General features: G+C 40.5%; 1 protein-coding gene across 7 annotated transcripts in view; it reads left to right on the forward strand.

Annotated features, from left to right (window-relative positions):
• ST3GAL6 (ST3 beta-galactoside alpha-2,3-sialyltransferase 6) overlaps nucleotides 1–20411 on the forward strand; it is an 85761-nt gene that overhangs the window by 21193 nt on the left and 44157 nt on the right. For all 7 annotated transcript variants that reach the window (XM_040484290.1, XM_040484289.1, XM_040484293.1 and 4 more), the window contains exons 2-5: nucleotides 353–514; nucleotides 13831–13930; nucleotides 17175–17252; nucleotides 19870–19973. In XM_040484290.1, the coding sequence (XP_040340224.1) occupies nucleotides 13842–13930; nucleotides 17175–17252; nucleotides 19870–19973 (271 nt within the window). In that variant the 5' untranslated portion in view covers nucleotides 353–514; nucleotides 13831–13841. The remainder of the gene's footprint in view (nucleotides 1–352; nucleotides 515–13830; nucleotides 13931–17174; nucleotides 17253–19869; nucleotides 19974–20411) is intronic.

Here is a 20411-nt window from a genome sequence, read left to right on the forward strand (position 1 = left end):
AAGCTGTGTGTATGTGTGGAGAGAAGCTGAAAAATAAGACAGATGGTTCTTTCATTACCAGGTTGTTTTGGATTAATTAAGCTGGATGTGTTATTTTTTTTTTCAAGGACACTGAGCCAGATCCTGTGGATAACCAGTCATGAACTATAGTAATGTAACATAGGCTGCTGGTTTTGCTCTTGGGTTTTTTGTTTTGCTTCTTGGGAATTTCATCATCCGGTAAAGCATTTTGGGAAGGGTCCGAAGTGAGTTTACCAGATGTGTTCATTAAGGATTTTTTGACAGCTTGAAGTTTTCCTTGGGCAGTTAAGCCTATTCTTAAGAAGCATGCTGTCTTTGTGTTTTATTTCAGCACTTGCAAGTGAAGCAGCAGCACAACTCTTTGTTTTGGATTATTCCTAGCAGAGAGGCTCCAACAATTTTGCAGACGGACTCCCGGGCCTCTGGAACCCGTACTACGTCCTTCACATTCAGGAGCAGAGAGCCTTTGCGAAACAGATTCCTAATAGTGGAGGTAAGCCAAGGGAACACTACCACTGTCTCAGACTTCTTAGATGTGAGTGTGAACATTTGAAGTGTTCGTATACAATGTTGCCACCTCTAGCAGGTGACTTTATTTTTTAATTATTTTTAAAAAAATATTTATTTTTTGGGGAGAGCACAAGCAGGGGAGGGTCAGAGAGAGGGGGACAGAGGATCTGAAGCTGGCTCTGTGCTGACAGGCTGACAGCAGTGAGCCTGATGTGGGACTCGAACCCACGAGTTGTGACATCATGACCTGAGCCAAAGTCAGACGCTTAACTGACTGAGCCACCCAGGCGCCCCACCCTCTCCTTCTTTATATACAGCTGTCTGTTAATTTATCTCTTATTAGTTCAACATGTGGCCAGAGGGCCCATGAGACTATTAAAGTAACCAGTGACTGGTCAGCACATCCCAAAGTTAAGCTATGGAAGTAATAATAATAATGCTAAATATATATAATTATTATTTTAAAGTTTGTTTAAGTAATCTCTACGCCAATGTGGAGTTCAAACTCACGTCCCCAAGCTCAGTAGTCTCATGCTCTTCTGACTGAGACAGCCAGGCACTTCTTAAATATTTTTATTCTCAGTGTGAATTTGTCTTGTTTGGGACTGTTCTAAATCAGTATGGAAGTTAAAGAGTAATAAAATGCTGAAGTTAAAACTAGGACATTACATGCAGCACATGTATTATAGAAACTGCTGTTAAGCTGTGTAACCATGGGCAAGATGCTTGCCCTCTCTGGGCCTTGTTTTCTCAATAGAATGGACTCTAGTTCCCTCTCTGTCCTTAAATGCTACAATTAATAATAATTTTATTAAAGTATCTTAATATAATTTTTATGCATATTCTCCTTACCGTTCCTGAACCCATGTACAAATTTAAGACTCACTTCATAAATTTATTCTGAGAAAGCTTGGGAGCTCAAATGTCCATCAGGAATTATCTCCATGTTTCTGTATAGCCCCATGCATCTGTATAGTATTTCCGATTTGTTAAGGTTCATCAGAAAGCAGTTATTCCACTAGTAAATTTGTTACGTTACTGTTTTGTTTGAAAATAGTTTTGTGAAGGACACCCACTGACTGAGCACATAATGCTTTAGTGGTCCTGGCAAATTTGGTCATTTGCAATGCTTTTGGGATTTGGTCCTTGGGACTCTCTTGAGCTCTTTGTTCACACCGAGATTATTCATGAGTGGCTTCAAAGCCCTTCCCCAGTGTCCTGGGCCACTGGGCTTGCAAAACTATTGAGTACCACAAACTTAGCCTGGACATAAGGCTGGATCTTCAGGTTTCTTACTTCCAGATATATCTTAATTTAATGGAATCCGAGCTGTAATCATCTTGGGTATTTGTAGAACTGTCTTTCCCACCAATCTGTACATCTCTTGGCATCACCTGGAAATATTTTTGAGTCTTTATATCATAATGGATTCTGGTGTGTGCCTGCGTTCAAATTCAGCTCTGCCCCTTACTGCCTGGGTATTCTTGAGGACGTTAGAATTTCTCTGTGCTTTCGGGTCATCATTTGTGTGATAGGGATGACAATGGTACCTTTCTCAAAGGGTAGTTTTGAGGATTAAAATAATTGCATCTGTAGAATATTTTAAACAGTTCTATTATGTAAATGTTCAGAATATAAGCTATTTTTAAAATTGCCATCTGCTGCAGTGTTTCATTTCTGCCCCCATCCTCTAGGGCTGACAGATACTCAGCTCTTCATCCTTACCTTGTTAGACATTGCTGATTGGCCCTGGTACTGTATTTCCTTCTGAATCCAGAACACAATGCTTGAATCCTTCTCAACAGTATAACGGCGTCAGAGACAGCTATTTGTCAATTCAAATTATTTGCAGAGTTATTGATTTTATTTCTTGCTTCAAGACATAAATTTGATATGCTGGTTCCAAGTCTGCATTGTTTGTTTTTGCTAAAACTCAAGAGCAGTTTTATTATGACAAGCATAAAAAGGTATAGCTTCTGTAGCCAGAAATAGGGTCTCATTCAAGCATGAGTTTTGCTAATGAATTACTACTATCTTGAATGCCTTTCATTTTGTATTCAGAAGGAGATGAATAAGGCTTCCTATCTGCTTTGAAATATTGAAATGAATGTGCAGAAACAGCTAGCATAGCAATGAAGCTTAATCTTTTGAGGCTATTATTAGTACAATGTCACTAGTTCTTTAGGGTCTTTGCCAGGTTGTCACAAAGTTCCTTTTTTTAGTAAGGGCTTGGTATATGGGTAGCTGATATTTCATTAGTTTTAAATGGAGAATTAGAACAAGGTTGGGAGAGTCTTTCCCATGTGCCAGACTTTTACCTGAGTGCTTTATATTTACTACTTACAGTAGCTCTATTAGGTGGTATTATTCCCATTTTACAGCTGAAGACACTGAGATGTAAAGAGGTTAAGCAACTTCTCAGGCTCCTATGGTTAGCCAGATATGTAGAGCTGAGACTCAAACCCAAGGGGTCTGATTGCCACGCAGGCAACCTTAATGCCTAATTAGGCTGCTGCCTGCAAAGAATAAACTGCATGAAGAGGAAGATGAGAAGGTGGAAGGACCAAATTATAAAAGTCTTAAATGCCAGGCTAAGTGATTTTATGTTTATTTGGCAGACAATGGGAAGCCACTGAAAGTTTTCCTGTAGGGCGGGGTGACAGAGTGAGAGCTGGGCTGTAAGGATTTTACATGAGGTACAGCAGGTGGGCTGGTTTAAAGAGAAGGAAGATTAGAGACCATTGCTAGAAGCTGAGAAGTAATGAGCATGTGGGTTTTGGAAGCAGCATTAAGATAAGAGCTTGGGAACGCCCATAAATGGTGTGCCAAAGGGGAAGAGGCCAAGACACATAAGCAGAGAGGTGAGACCCAGGCCAGTGAGTGCCACCTGAAGGAGGTGGTTCCGAAGTTGAACACCATGGAGGCCGGAGAGGATTGGAACAAAACAAAGACTAGTGGGCCATTACTGTGCACCCCCCATGAGACTGGAATTGTGCCGGGGAAAAGTCCACATTAAAATGTTCTGCGCTACCAACTCTGCTCCTTGTGAGTGAGGTCCCCTTGGGCAAGTTTTTCGATTGTTCTAAATCCTGGCTGTCTCTTTTGGGGTTCAAGTTGTGAATAACAGTAAGTGGAGATGCTGTTGTAAAGGTTGGGGTGGTGATTCAGTTGACCGTTTTAGGCAATGCAGAATGAAATGTGTGTCCTGTAGATATAATGAGAGGAGTTGTGTATATTTCCTGTCAGAAATGCCAGTAGTATCGTAGTGATCGTGGTAGTAAGTGGAAGGCTAAGACTGGAAACAGTATGGGACTGAAAATGTGTAGGGAATTTACAAGGCAACCGCAAATATTCCCTAGAATGTGAGGGACATTTTTCTCAAAGCCACTTACTTTCAGAGAGAATCTGACTAGCTTTCTCAGAGGAAGTTCTGTTGGTTGGAAAATTTAAAAGATCATGTCTAAAAGACTTAAAGGAAATAGTAGGGAACTTAGAATGAGCTTCCAGTTCTTCTCAGAAACCCTTTTTGTGAATCCCTGACCTTCTCTTTCCTCTGACCTTTTCCATTAGTACTTCTCAAACACAGATCACCTGAGGGTCTTGCAGATTTGATTCAGTGGATCAAGGGTGTGGGGCTGTGATTCTCTATTTCTGCCAAGTTCCCAGGTGATGCCAACACTACAGGTCCCTGGACCCCACTCTGAATAGCAGGACTCTAAAATACTTTTTAGGTTTCACAACAGGTAAGCATACTTATTTTGAAATCGTGTAACGGTTCTCTCATCAGACTGAGCTCTATTTCCCATATCCTGCAGCACACACCCATAATGAGTGCTCGATATTTATAATCAATTCTTCTGTCAGTGGTTTGTATTACTCAGTGGTATCAATAACTTTAATTGTTATGGGTGGATGGTTTTTTTTTCATTTAACTGAGAAATTGAAGCAGATCTGTTCAGGAATAGGTGCCAGAATACAATATAAAAATTTTATATAAAGTTAAGCATGCATTTACTGTATGACCCATGAGAACATATGCTCACCCAAAGGCATGTACTTGAATGGTTGTACTTGAATGTTAGCTTTACTAACAATAACAACAACAACACCTTATAAAGAACCAAACGTCTATTACCTGGTGAATTGATAAATAATTGTCATATAGCCATATGATGTGTTACTACTTACCTATAAAAAGGAATGAATTCCTGGCACAAGAAACCATGTGGACAATTCTTTCAAAAGCATTATACGAATTGAAATAAGCTAGAAATAATATACTTATTTATGATTCTATTTGAATGAACTTTTAGAAAAAGCAAAAGTATAGTGATAAACCAATCAGGGGTCAGGAAATGGGGGAAAGTGAGTTGGCCGTAAAGAGGAACCTGGGAACCTGCAGGGGAGGGGTGGGGTGATAGAAACATTTGGTATGATTTTGGTGGTTGTTACTTGGGTGTATACGTATGTCAAAGCTCATCACATTGTACACCTAAAAGTGAATTTTATTATAGAAAAAATTTTATCTCATGAAGTTAAACAATTAGCCACAATCGTTAACCTGTTAAGATCTAATATTCCTTGGAGGTATCTTATCAGTGGGATATTAATATAAGGAAATAGAGAAAATTTCCACTCTGGGAGAAGAAATGGGTCTCTGGGAGAAATTATGAATAAACAGTAGGAACATAAGTTCCCTTAAAAGCTTCTTTGTGTATTTTTAATGTAGCTGAGTCTGAAGGGAGAGATCTTGAAAACAGGAACTTCAGTTCATTTATTTTTAGCATCCAGTATAGTATGCCATTTGCTGAATGATTTTAGTGTGCCCACTGTGCTATTAAAAAACAAAATTCTGCTGAAAAGTCATTTCTGTGCTTTTTTATATTCTTTGCAGTGAGCACACTCAATTATCAGGGGAGCATTCAGTCATCTGCTTTGGCAGTGATGGCTTAGCTTTAATTAGGTAAAAAGATGTGTCTACATATGGTAAGGATGCAATCTGGCAAAAGCACTAGCTTTCTTGAAAGACTAAAAGGAAAGAGCGTGTGTGTGTTTACGTGTGTGGAGCTGTCTGCCTGTTGTTTTATTAGCCAAAGAATTGGGGGGAAAGGAGAGAAAGTTAATTATGCATGTTCTCCTTTTGCCATACAGAAAGAAAAAAACTATGAATTTAGAAATCAGCCAGAATGTATACAGGTGATCCAATTTGTTGAAACTAGACAGTTATTTGGGGGGGGGGGGAGAGGGGGTGCATAAACAAAATCATAATTTTCTATTTACTCAATAATGTCAGATTTTTCCCCCTTAATTTGTATTAAATAGTAGTAGCTCAACATTTCAGATTTAAACTTAGCTTTTTCAGGTATAGTACGGCATATTAATTTTGGATATGCTACTCTTTATTCTTTAATTATAGCTTATTGAGAATGTGCAGGTCCTTCTAACAGAAATCCCATCAATCAGACTACTGAGTCTTTAAGATTTATCTTTTTAAATTATGAAGTGAACATTTTTTCATGTAATGTTTCTAAGTAAGTGTATTGTAATAAATGCATCTATTTAATGTGTATCATTCCCTAATTTTACTTTCAAAAAGGTAGTAAGTGAATATAAAGTTCATCATGTTATAGTTAAAAAAAAACCAAAAAACAGTGGCTATAGTTCCCCATAATGTGCAGTTTAAAAGCTTTCCATAATGTACAGTTAAGCTCAGATCTGGGTTTGAATTCTGGCCACTGCTCTGGTAATTGAGCATCTCTAGCATGGGGATGATAATATACTTTCTTTCTTTCATCATGTATGAAAAGGGCTGAGTCTACTGCTGGGCATTTAGGAAATACTTAATAAACTGTGCTATTATTTACATGATCAACACCAAAGGTTCGTGTTTTTTGTATGTTCATGAGGCTGCTGGACACATTTGGATCATCCAATCAGTAAAAAGGGCCATACTTAAAGGGGTAGTAAATGAGTTAAAGAGGACTGAACCCTTTACATGGGTCACTTTAGGGTCCTGTTTGTATCTGCTAAGGCTTGGGCTATATTGAGATGGCTAGGTCTAGGAGGCTTAAGGGGACCTATGGGGCCAGAACAAAAACTCTAGAATTAACGCATAACTAGAGCTGGAGCTAATGCTCACATGGCCACGTGATTACAGAGAACGGTCCTAAACTGAGCAATAAATACAAAGAGGAAGGCAGGCAGGATGTATGAACTGTTGGCCAAGTTCAGTCTTGGGTGTGTCAGTGTGAGCTAAGGACCTGTGGAGACCTAAATGGAGAAGGAACTCTCTGAGGGCTGAATGGACACAGGCTGCCAGCTGGGCCACCTAGTAAAGCTGTGGAGGTGAGCCAGGAACAGGGGCACCTGGCTAAGGGGAAAGCTGTGGCTGAGATCCTGCCCGTGCCAGGCTCTGTGCCCACAGGGCTACGGGGAGTCAGAGGGGATATCCTTTTCTCATATGTCCAAAGACATAGGTTGTTGAGTCTTTGGACATACTAGAAAAGGATATCCCCTCTGTGTTGAGCAGCAGTGTGTGGAGTATGAGGCAAGACCAAGCCTTGACAGGGCATCCGTCAGTCACTGACATAGCGGAGAGCATAAGGGAATACAGTGGATGAGGACATGGTTTCAGATCCAAGTTACTAAAAAACTGGAAGTTTGGCTGCAGAGCTGCTAGAGTGGCTGAGAGAAGAATGCAGACTTTGAAAAACAAGACTCGTTTCAATGCACATTCTCCCAGCAACAGAACCCAGGCCTGGTGAAGGAGATGGCCAACGTCAGTTTGGGATCAGCCGGAACCTGACCAAACTGTTGAGCTGCTGCTCTGGGGCTCCTCAGGCTCCCTTGCCTTGAGCCCGGGTTGGTCCTAGAGCTTGGGGGTGGGTGCTGAGCCTATGGACAGAGGGGCATTAGGAAGAGTGTGTAGCCAGGTGTAGAGGAAATGTCACAGAGAGGTGAGGCACCCTGGGTCTGTGTGCTCAGCATCTGGAAATGTGGACATGAAGGATGTTTCTTCCTTTGTGTTGTTTGATATTGAGATACCCACAGTATTTGTGTGCTTGGTGAATGACTGCGGAATTATTGTTGAACATGCTTTATGCTAGCTGGCTGTTGGTCAAACAAACTCCTTTTGGTTTGATAAAGCATTAGGAGACTCTAAAACTAAAAATCTGACCATTTTCAAGTGTCCTTCCATAGCGTTTGTTTGTCTGTCTTTATAAGTAATGCTATCAAGCTTGCTCTGGGGCTCAGGAAGGTGCCTGAAAACAAGCACCCTCCTGTTTGCTTCTCATACACACTGAAGTTGGAGAATCACTGCTCTAGGACACTCAACAGAACCATGGAGGGGGAATAATTAATGTGTTGACTGAAATCCAGTAGAATGAGTTGGCAAGAATGAGGATGGGAGTAATAGGGTTTTGTTTCAGCCCAGTGTGTGACCATAACCTTTCTCTTGATTTCAACAATCCCTAGAATTTGTACTGCCCAAGGAGCTGGTAGGATAGACAAATTAGAGAAATGTGTTGTAATGTTTAGTCTGGTATCAAAAAGATGGGCTTGTGCCCATTTATGGAAGCTCACATCAGGAGAGAGGCGGCATAATGCATGGGCTCTGTTCGGGTAGATAAGGGTTGGAGTTCTATTTTTGTTACTTATCATCTCAGGGAAGTTACTGCCTCTCCAGAGCTTCAGTTTTCTTCATAAAATGGCAGTTGTAAGTTGGCCACTTCCTTCACAGGGTGGTTGTGAGCATTACATGAGCTGATGCGCCAAAAGCATTTATCACCAGCTTTGGCACATGATGAGCACATGCTGAACACTCCTATCTTAATGATTCTAATGAACCGTTATTCATTGGGCATTTGCCATGTGCTAGGCACTTCTGGAAAACAAAACAAAACAAAACAACCCCTCCGCCCCCCACCCCCAAACAAAGCATCTAGTCACAGGATGTATAACTACATTCAACAGCTATCTACTTAACATCTTCTGTGTGACAGGTATTGTTAGAAATGCTGGAAATAAAATGATGGACAAAACAGACTATCCTGCTCTTATGGAGCTCGTAGTCTAGTCAGGATAACTCTTGTCACATCTGTTAGAGTCTCTGTATTTCTGTAAACCCATCATTGTTTTCCTCTGTGGTTCTCTGGAGTACACATACTAGAGCAATGGTTCTAAAACTTCAGTATGCATAAGAATTATATTGGAGGGTGCTCATTTTAATGCACATTCCCGAGATCCAGAGATTCAGAGTAAGTAGGAGCTCAGGAATGAGTATGTTAACAAGCCCCCATCTGGGGCTGACCCTTGGATCTGCCACATCACTTTGGGGCACGCTGCCCTAGAGCCATTTCCCTTTCATGGATATCTGAATTTACCCGTGGGGAGCTCTAGCCGCCAACGTAGCACTGTCAGGAAGTTATAGATTACAATTCTCTTTTGGGTTCTCCTCATGCTTTTTGTCTTGAGAGACAGGATGACCCCAGGAATGGGACTGGGAGGAAGAAATGGTCAGACCTTAAGTCTATGTCTGTCGCTTAAACTGTGTGACCTAGGACAACCAACTTCAGAAACTTTCAGTTTCCTCATTCATGAGGGGGATCATACCTGTGCACCATTTGTCAAGCTTGGTTTGAGCCTTAAGTGAAGGAAGGGACATAAAAGCATTTAATGCAATAAAATGATAGACAAGACAGACTATCCACGCAGATAAGATACACTTATTGTTAAAGAGAAGGGAGGGGCGCCTGGGTGGCTCAGTTGGTTAAGCATCCAACTCTTGATTTCACCTCAGGTCATGATCTCATGGTTTTGTGAGTTCGAGCCCCACATTGGGCTCTGTGCTGACAGTGTGCAGCCTGCCTGGGATTCTCTCCTCTCTCTCTACCCCTCCCCACTCATGCTATGTCTCTCTCTCTGTCTCAAGATAAATAAATATTTAAAAAAATTTTTTAAAAAGGGGAAACTGTTGCCAAGATGGTGCTCACTTTTGACATATGTAGATTATTCATGTAGATTATTCATATATTGGTTTATGATAATTTAAGAAGAGATAAACATTTGATATCTGCCAACAGTTCCTGTTCTTCCTTGATGTCCTCTACCTACACTTGAGATAAATAATTACTTCATGACTTAAATTTTGTAAATAATGTTATAGGGACCCTGGTCTTGGGAACAGATGCAGCCAAGAAGCTGAGTCTGTCATGTTTAATGTCAAGATCTTGAGACTTGTTTGTTTTGGTAGTTTAAGCTATCCTGAGGGGTTGCGGTTTTCTTTTTTTCCTTCTTTGCTTTAAAGCAGGCATATTTATATATTAAATGCTATATATTAAATATGTTTATATGTTCTGATTGGTTTTTTGTCAATATCTTTTGCTCAAAGCAAAATGGTCATTCCATTTATAGCATTACAATTGGGGAATTTGTTTATTCATGGAAGCTTTTTTTCTACAAGTATGCAGAGGAACTATAAATGTTTATCACAAGGATATCCTGGCTGGCTCAGTCTACTTTGCAACTTGAATATGCTTTGAATTGCCCATGAAATACAGAGTTTTTCTCAGCTGGTGTATGCAATGGCTCTTCAAGAGTAGTTTAATTTTACGTTTTAAAGGAAAACATGTTCCCTTACACTTCTGGGTTTCCAGCTAAAACACATATTAGTGAATGAAAAACAACAAAATCTTGCTTATTGATATCTCCATGCTTTGCAAAATAATATATAAATTTCCCAAAGAATGCATTTTGGGGGAACAGATAAGCAAATTGAATTGTAAATCTGAGTTTCTTCTCTAGATCTTCCTATACTGTTTTATCTTACATGTAAATAGGCTTTTAAAAAGTTGCTGATACTGGTAAGTGGCATCCATGTTGGGTGCTTGCATAAATGATGTTATTTTAGGTGGAGCCTTAAATAATTGAGCAGTTAAGCAGATTGGTGACTTTATTGGCCCATGGTAAAATACCTTCCAGGATAGTCTCAAGCCTAACATTAGTAGTTTCTAAAACTGTTTCAGTTCAAGTTTAACTGGTGGATTCTAGAACTCCCAGAGTTGCCAAATACCCCTGATGTCTGACACCGTCAGCATGTACAACAAAAAAGGGTTAATTACAGTGTATATTTAAGGGAGTCACAGGATATGTAAATATAGTAAAACCTTGGTTTGTGAGCATAATTTGTTCCTGAAACATGCTTGTAATCCAAAGCACTTGCATATCAAAGAGAATTTCAAGAACCATTGGCTCTGTTGTGATCATGTGACATTTGCCATCACGTACTACTCGTATTGCAAGACATGCCTCGTTTATCAAGTTAAAATTTATCAGAAATGTTTGCTTGTCTTGAACAACACTGACAGAACAGGTTGTTCTGCCATCTAAGGTTTTACTGCAATTCCATTGTGTTCTTTGGAGTCTTGATTTGTCCTACATCCATGTTTGGGTAATAGCTGCATGGGTGAAAGAAAAAAGCATTTTGCTGAGGTCCCATCAATCAAAGGGATGAGACAAGCCAAGTCCACATCAGTTTCCTGTCGGCACTGATAGGCCTGTATCTTGTCTTCATGAAGCATTGCTCATGGCCTTCGGTGAATGTTTAATATGATTACCTCTCACCTTTACGACGAGTTGCCTTTTAGCACCCAGCTGGACCCCAGTTTGACCTTTCTCAATTCTCCCAGTACAGGGGGAAGAAGGAAGGCTGATATTGTTGAACAAGTATACGGGCCAAGTAGAGACTTTTACTGATAATCCCAAACCTTAGCACTCTCCATCACTTGGATTTTACCCAGTATTCCTCAAGAAACATAGAGCCATACCCCGCTCCTTTTTTTAACCTACTAATGATCCTGCAATTTATTTCTTTTTACCAAGGAGAATTTAAGATGATTTTTAAAATAACCCACAGTTACATCAAGAGAGCATACATTTCAGGTGGGTGAGGAAGACCGAACAAAGCAGAAAGAGAGGTGCAGGCCTGAGGGGATGGGAGCAGCAGATCTCTATGCGCTTTATAAACTGCTTTACTCCCTTTGCCATGTGAGGATGTGGGACTTTGTACAAAAGCCACATGCAACTGCATCTTTCTGTCAGGCCAGTAAGAAGACAGTGTAGGTTGGGGCACCTGGGTGGCTCAGTCGGTTGAGCGTCCGACTTCGGCTCAGGTTATGATCTCACGGTTCCGGGGTTCGAGCCCCGCGTCGGGCTCTGTGCTGACAGCTCGGAGCCTGGAGCCTGTTTCGGATTCTGTGTCTCCTTCTCTCTCTGCCCCTCCCCCACGTGCGCTCTGTCTCCCTCTGTCTCAAAAATAAATAAACACTAAGAGCAATTAAAAACAAAGAAGACGACGTAGGCTGCATCAGGATAGGCCAGGTCTCATATTGGCTTTCTCAAAATCCATGCATATTACTACTTAGAAAAAGAGCACAGCTGACAGTTTTAGAAAATGAACCACCATTAAATACACAACCACATTCACATATTTTGTGTCCTAGGTTGTGCCGGGCACGCTTCATTTTGGGTAATCTACCTAATAGCTCAAAGAGGTAGTTTCTGTGCTCTCACCTGTAAACAGATGAGGATCCTCAGGTTGGAAGTGGTAAACTGATTTACCTAAGGTCCCCCAAGACAGGAATTATGTGGAATTTGGCGGTAATTCATGTGTTCTGATTGCCAACCAGTTTGACTCTTCATGGCAATCATGTGGGCTAGGAAGTATGTGTAAAGTGTGTTATTTAACTCCTCTATTTGCTTTCTCCTTACATAGGCATTTCTCACTAACTTATAATAATGGCATGTGGGGGTGGCGGCTGCCTGAATAGAAGTGAGAAGCAGCAGCTGACACCAAGGGAGGAGAAACCAGCGATTTCCTCTGGATAAGGACGGCGTAGCAACAGTCCCACACCCTCATTAGCTCCAGAGGAGCCCAGCATAATTATGACATTTGTTAAGATGACCCCACATTATCGAGGAAAGCTTAAATTGTATTTATCATATTCTGTTTATGAAGGCAAAGGAGTGCTTTATTTTAAGAGTTCCATTTGGACTTACTTTACTGTTCAAAGGGAGACAGCATGATCTTATCTGGAAATGCATCTACCCAGACTCCCCATGTCTGCACTGCATTGCCCCGATGAAGGTTGATGGATGTGAACAAGAGGTACATGCAATTGTCGAAATGAACCAGAAACTTGACAGGCAAAAAGCTAGCATATTTGTTTAAAGTCCCAAGCATTGAAATCTACTGTAAGCACCATATAATATATTAAATTTGTCTTTTGCATTTAATTGCATGTGGAAACGAGAACTTATTTCTATGAAGTAAAAGTGAAAACAAAATGTGTTCAGGTTTCTTAAAAATCTATATTCTATGAAGGGTTTTTAAATTGTATATTCTAGCAAAGATTTTGTCCAGGTTTTTGTCAATCTACAAATGTACAATGGACCACACTGTTGATATAGTGCAAAAATAAGCAAGAAATTAGCTGAAATGTACCTCTGCTAGGATACTGAAAAATCAAATGGATGCATCTAAAAGTATATAAAAGTTGAAGATGTGGAAAATATTCTTAGTAGCCTTTTTTCCCCAGTTTTTAAAAATTGCAAAAAGGACGTGTAAAAATTACAATGCATGGCATTTAAAAATCATTCTGAGAGGCGCCTGGGTGGCTCAGTTGGTTAAGCGTCCGTCTTTGGCTCAGGTCATGACCTCATGAGCCCTGGATCAGGTTCTGTGCTGACAGCCCGGAGCCTGGAGCCTTCTTCGGAGTCTGTGTCTCCCTCTCTCTTGCCCTCCCCCACTCTCACTCTGTCTCTCTCAAAAATAAATAAAAACGTTAAAAAAATCATTTTGAGCACTGAGGAAATGCAATGTTTGTTTACATCTTAAGGCATATATTCACTTTCTGTTGAGAGAGTGAAAATAGGTATTTTTTACTGTTTCTGAAAACAAGTTTTGGGTCTGAAATACATGTGTAAAATTTTGTTTTGAATGCATGTTTTTCTTATCTAACATGAGAAAGTAGGATGGCAGCTGCTAGCTTTGAAACCATGGTACTGTTGATAGGTTTATGCATCATGTTGTATTGACTAAACAGGCTGAGGAGAAACAGAAAAAAAACACTCTTTTCCTACAAATTTAGTGAATATTTCCAAAAATAGTAGGCCTACATCATTTTCTTTTCTTCCTTGTCTATATGTTTATTCGCTAATGCTTATTTTGAGCTCTTGTGTGACCCCATCTACATAACAAACGATAACGCTTTTTCTTTGGACTTCATTTTTGTGTTTCAGGTGGGCCAGCCATGAGAGGGTACCTTGTGGCCATATTCCTGAGTGCTGTCTTTCTCTATTATGTGCTGCATTGTATATTATGGGGAACAAACGCCTATTGGTAAGTTTCATTTTTGCTCTTTAAAAATAATTCCCGGGGCACCGAGGTGGCTCAGTTGGTTGAATGTCTGACTCTTGATTTTTGGCTCAGGTCATGACCCTGGGGTCATTGGATCAAGCCCCACGTTGGGCTCTGCACTGAGCATCGAGACTGCTTAAGATTCTCTCTCTCTTCCTGTGCTCTTCTCCCCCACTCATGTGCATGCGCGTGCTCTCTCTCAAATAAAAAAATAAAAATAAATAAAAATGATTCCTAAACTAGTCTTTGACACAGTCACACAAATGATGTTAGAAGGACCTATAAAAAAAAAAAAAAAAAAACTTTTAAAATTTTGAGCCTTTTTTAGCTTTCCATGCTAAACTGGGGTTTTACCATTCTAGTGTCTTGTACATTGCAGTTTTAACAGCTTTCAAACTGATAAAACAGCACCTTATTTTTATTGACATCAGTGAAGCAGTGGTGTTGCCCATCTCTGGAACATAATATTCTTTATATAATATTTCATCTCCTTGAATTGATGCAGTAATTCTTGGACTCGGTGGTTCTTGACTATTGAGCCTAAAATGCTTGGATAAGATAGTGATGATTAAAATAGAGACACTGCATATGGTTTTCTTTGTTTAAAAATATTCGGTGCATGATGACACACATTATGAAACCACTTTGACTTGAAATGTCTCATAAAACTTTGAAGAAGCACAGATAGTTTTATGGCAGAGAAAACTTATGAAATAAGCTTTTCATCCTTTTCCCTAATTGTCCTTTGGCTAGGAGTAAAGTTTTGATGACCTTTAAATCCTGAATGGACGGTAGTATATGATATCAAAATAAGTCATATGACAATTTTCTATTTAGACGAAATACTTTGCCAGTTTTTCAGTAGGAAATTCTAGATCATGTTTCTGGTTGTGTCCCCCCACCCCCGTCTAGATAAAAAAAAGTTGATGCTTCTGAATTTACTTCACCACTTGTTGATTGAAAAATTATTGTAATGCTCTTCATGGAAGGAAGTTAGGCAGATGGTCACTAGAAAAATCCAATGCCAGGTGGGGGTGGGGGGTGGCCCAAAGTTTCTAGGGCTTGGACTTAAATACTGAGCTAGAGGACTTAGAAGTCTGATTATACACCACATGAAGGTTATACACGGTGTTCTCTCCTTCCGTCTTTGCCACATCCTGTCTCTGTACCACTCTTAGTAACGGAAGGTAAGAACAGAAGAGAAAGCAAGGAGTTTACTTTGTAAACAAATCCTATTGTGTCACAGGGGAAATGATAAAGAGGACAATGCAAGGAGTGTTGAATTCTGCAGTCTTGTCATCCGGGTTTGAGAGTGTTTATGACCCTCCTAAGCTAACCCGTGATACTAGTCACAGAAAATACCGGGGGAAATTACCTCAGGTGGGTTTTGTGCTGTGAACTTACTTCCTTAAAAATTATTTAAGACAGGTAACTTTTTAATTTTTATTTAATTTATTTTTATTACTTTTTTATTTTTTTTTTTTTTAATTTTTTTTTTCAACATTTATTTATTTTTGGGACAGAGAGAGACAGAGCATGAACGGGGGAGGGGCAGAGAGAGAGGGAGACACAGAATCGGAAACAGGCTCCAGGCTCTGAGCCATCAGCCCAGAGCCTGACGCTGGGCTCGAACTCACGGACCGCGAGATCGTGACCTGGCTGAAGTCGGCCGCTTAACCGACTGCGCCACCCAGGCGCCCCTTTATTACTTTTTTAATGTTTATTTATTTTTGAGACAAAGACAGAGCATGAATGGGGGAGGGTCAGAGAGAGAGGAAGACACAGAATCCGAAGCAGGCTCCAGGCTCTGAGCTGTCAGCACAGAGCCCAACACGGGGCTCGAACCCACAGACCGTGAGATCGTGACCTGAGCTGAAGTCAGAGGCTCAACCGATTAAGCCACCCAGGTGCCCCTAGACAGGTAACTTTTTTAAGCCACCCAAAGGTTGTCTTCAGAATATCCTAAAAGTTTTTCTGTTCGACTAACCTTAGAAACCAAGTAATATCTTTTACTTCATTTTGTCCTCAGAATGTAATTTGGTTTTTATGATCTAATGTGCTGATCCACCATATTTATGTACCTTCCTAACATATAAATCAAGGGATTCTTGCCATGTATGGTAGTCACAAAAGATGTTTCTCTAATAAGGACTTTACTAGTTTCATAGTTTAGAAATCTAGCAGTTCTTGGGCGTCTGGGTGGCTCAGTCATTTGAGTGTCTGACTTCGGCTCCGGTCATGATCTCATGGTTCATGAGTTTGAGCCCCTCATCAGGCTCTCTGGGCTGACAGCTCAGAGCCTGGAGCCTGCTTTGGATTCTGTGTCTCCCTCTCTCGCAGCCCCTCCCCAGCTCAGACTCTGTGTGTGTGTGTGTGTGTGTGTGTGTGTGTGTGTGTGTGTGTCTCTCAAAAACAAAAACATAAACCTAGAAGTCCTAACTATGTGGATTTCTAAAAAATTGAGACTACTTCTTTTAGTTTGTGTCCTGTGATTATAGAAGAACATGGATTAGTTTTTTAGATGAATTCTTCACATAATTGATCATTAATAAAGTCTTCTGTTAGGCCGTTATGAACCTGGCTAGCTCTGGATCCTGCCACTCTGTCCCCCTCATTTATTTTTGTTGTCATGCTCTGTCTTGTTTCACAATACCCTTTTAAACTGTGGAGACAAGCACTCTATTCAGGAGACCCAGAAGGTCCTAACCTGTGCCAAGAATAGAGGAGAGTGAGATAGGACTCTGAATGGTATGATTTGTGGAGTCCGGATCACAAGGCTGCCTCTGTAGAGCTTCAGGTCTGTGTTTCTATGGTAGGTGTGCCCAGTTGTGGCATGGGGGACCTAGAGAGTCATGTGCACTGGAGTGTGTTGGGTTTGGCAGGCTTTGGGGAGACTTCCAAGAAGTCAGCCTGCTTGTGGCTTCCACAGTGTGGTGACCCCTAGCCCTTCTCGAAGGGCCCTTTGTTCACTGCTGGTTGAATCCCTTCTGGGTCGCTTGTCACCTCAGCCTTTTTCACCCTCTCGCCTTGTATCCGTGCATCCTCAAATATGTGAAAGGTCCTGGAGAAAGTACGGTCATCCCTCAAGGGTTTCTGTGAGGATTTTTAATTCCATGCCGGAGAAGTCTTTCAGCGGTTGTCTCCAAGTGGATTCCCAGGGCATTTGCTTTCCTTTGGGCGGGCTTCCTGGTTCTGGTTTCTGAGTGACCCTGTTTTTGTCTCCTAGGGTGCCACCTGTGGAAATGAAGCGGAGAAATAAGATCCAGCCTTGTTTATCGAAGCCAGCTTTTGCCTCTCTCCTGAGGTAAAAAGATAAAAGAAATTGTGACCTACAACATGTTTAAAATGTGTTTGTAATCACTTTTCACGCTTGTTTACTTTTTTTCCGTATGGAAAGTATGAAAGTAGACTTTAGCAGCGTAAAGTAGACACTATATTTAAGGAAGAGCTTGAATATCCCGTCTCTTTTTGTGCTTTTGGTCAGAGCTCTGCATATATTTTCAGAAAAGGCATTGAAGAACTCAATCAGACCAGTTACTCTTTTTACACAGGTGAGATTAGAGAGCTCTGTTTGTATTTGATCATAAAGTGAACTGTTCTCCAGGGCTTTATTTCTCCCCTTGTTGTTCCCATGTTGTTTTTTACCCTTATTATTTTGTAGCTTTTTTCCCCCTTGTCTCTAGGTTAAACTTCATGATGAGAAATTTTTCCTCACCATGACTTTCAGTGAACTACTTGGAATGTAAATGTAAATCTTTATATAGTTGTCAGGACTTGCAGAATATCCACAAATATTTTTTTCCTCTTTCACCTCAACTGTGACAGATTGCTGGTCAAAACTCTTCTAGAGAAATAGAAATAAATGACAGTCTGGTCATGTTTAATTGTGTAAAACAGGTCCAAGCTTTTCAATATGTTCTCCATTAAGGATCAAAAGTTTATATATTTGTAAATTTTCTTTTCATTGCATAGTATACCACACGTTTCCATGACTGGTTCTTAACCTTTTAAAATCAACTCTCTAGGAAACTGGAGATACATAAAATATTTCTGCATATGTTTACAGGTATATCATGGCTACTATAAGCACTTTATAAGATGATAAATCTTTCTAGTTAGGACCACTGCAAAACTAGAAGAGTGGTTTTAAACTTTTTTAACCATGACCCCATAGTAAGAAATCAATTTTACCTTGGAACCCAGTATACACTGGGTATAAATACATTTTACTTTGGAAGCCGGCATACATAAATAAAGCTGGACCCCTGAGAATGCTGACACTCTCAAAACTAAGTCTGGGATACAGATCATATGTCATGCAGGAAGGGCCCACCGTCACCTGTTTCCTTAGTCTGAATGTGGTGTGAGTTCTTAGCCCAGCTCTGAAGACCTTAAGCTCGTGTGACTTGCCCAAGGTGTAATGGCTCCTGAGTGGCTACTATGGATGCAAATGAAGCCAGAATGAAACTGAAGCTATTTCACCCCTATTCTGTGCTTTATTTCCATTTTGTCATACAGCCACTGAAACCCCAGGGCACTCTGATCTGCACCTGCAGTTTTTAGACTAACAAAAGGCAAAGCTGATATGACAGGAAAAATGGGGCCAGGTGTGGGGGATTGGGGTAAGGGTGAGTTTGACTTGTTCCTTCTCTTGCATTAAGAGCACTTTGATTTTCTTTTTTTCTACTTCATACTGGTTCCATAAAGAAGTAATACGGAGTTGAAATTCATTCAATCATTTATTAACCGTAGGGAACCTGCCTACTCTGTGCTGGTTGCTAAAAGTGAGGGGGAAAAAACAGAGGCACATCCTATCCTCATCGAACGGTCTCTCTTGTCTGAGAGAGGACCTGAGTGGGGGCAGTGGGGCATAGCTCAGCACAGAGCAGGCAATAAGAAGAGCATGTCCATAGTTGTTGTTCTTCAGTAAGTCTTAATGCCGGCAAGAATCCTAGGTGCATCTAACTGTTCTTTATTTTCATTTTTATTTTTAAATTTTTTTTTCAACGTTTATTTATTTTTGGGACAGAGAGAGACAGAGCATGAACGGGGGAGGAGCAGAGAGAGAGGGAGACACAGAATCGGAAACAGGCTCCAGGCTCTGAGCCATCAGCCCACAGCCCGACGCGGGGCTCGAACTCACGGACCGCGAGATCGTGACCTGGCTGAAGTCGGACGCTTAACCGACTGCGCCACCCAGGCGCCCCTTTCATTTTTATTTTTACTTTTTTTTTTTCATAGCTGACAAAACTTCACACATATGGTACTTTTTAATTTGGGAGTGGCTTAGCATCCGTGCTTTATTTCCCCTTATTACCTCCTTTGTCTCTTCCTGTATATGGCTAACATTTCCTCACATGGTATTGATTTGTTTTTAAATTTTGATCCCCCTCCCTAGCCTCTAGAGTTGTGACAAAACTTTGGTTCCACAGCCTGGGTAGCGTTTCCATCTTGGTTTTGTAGTTCCATTGCACATTCCATTCTCTATTCTATTTAAATTCCGTTTAAGGTGACTTTTCAATAATTTTACGTTTTAAAGTTTGTTTATTTTGAGAAAGAGCAAGAGAGCAAATGGGGGGGGCAGAGAGAGAGAGTCTCAAGCAGGCTCCGCGCTGTCAGTGCAGAGCCCAACTCGGGGGCTCAATCTCATGGACTGCGAGTTCATGACCTGAGCTGAAATCACGAGTCTGATGCTTAACCAACTGAGCCACCCAGGCCCCCCAAATAATGTTAATATTAAAACGTAATACTATAAATAAGCATTGAAGTGAATAAAAAAATACTTTAAAAATAGTTACACAATCGCATATAGTCCGTATATCAACGTGAGTATTATACTTCAGTTGTCTTCAGTTGTGATTTTAGAAGGCTGCATATATTGTAGGCATTTGGGGGAAATGATTCTTTTCCTTTTCTTGCAGGTTTCATCAGTTTCACCCTTTTCTGTGTGCAGCTGATTTTAAAAAGATTGCTTCCTTGTATGGTGGCGATAAGTTTGATTTGCCCTATGGGATAAGAACATCAGGTCAGTAATATTATTCTTACCCAGCCCTCTTAATAGGAGTGTGTTTTGATGTGAACCACATGTTTATATAATTTTAAGGCCTTTTCATCTTACTGCTTCATGAGGATTCTTAAAGGAAATGATTCGGCAATTTGTTGAAGGAAATTAAATTTTAATTCAGAAATCCCTACTCCTTTTTGAGGCAGTGTGGAATTCTAAAATAAAACGGGAAGTTTGTTGTTTTTTGAGAAACTGCTCTTTACTTTTGTCTAGCTATGGTATTATTCATGAGTTCTGATGCTGTATTTTATTCTAGTATAGAATGAGCAGGATAAACCTGTGGGTTAACTTCCTTCCTGTCTCCCTTTTTGCCTTTTTACCTCTGAGTTTTATTCCATCAATGTAAGTTCTAACTCCTTGATCAGCCTTTTAACCAGTAGGTATTTTGCTAAATTGAGA

This window comes from Herpailurus yagouaroundi, unplaced genomic scaffold (genome assembly GCF_014898765.1).
Source record: "Herpailurus yagouaroundi ecotype Mexico unplaced genomic scaffold, PumYag 162, whole genome shotgun sequence".
NCBI classification, from domain to species: Eukaryota; Metazoa; Chordata; class Mammalia; order Carnivora; family Felidae; genus Herpailurus; species Herpailurus yagouaroundi.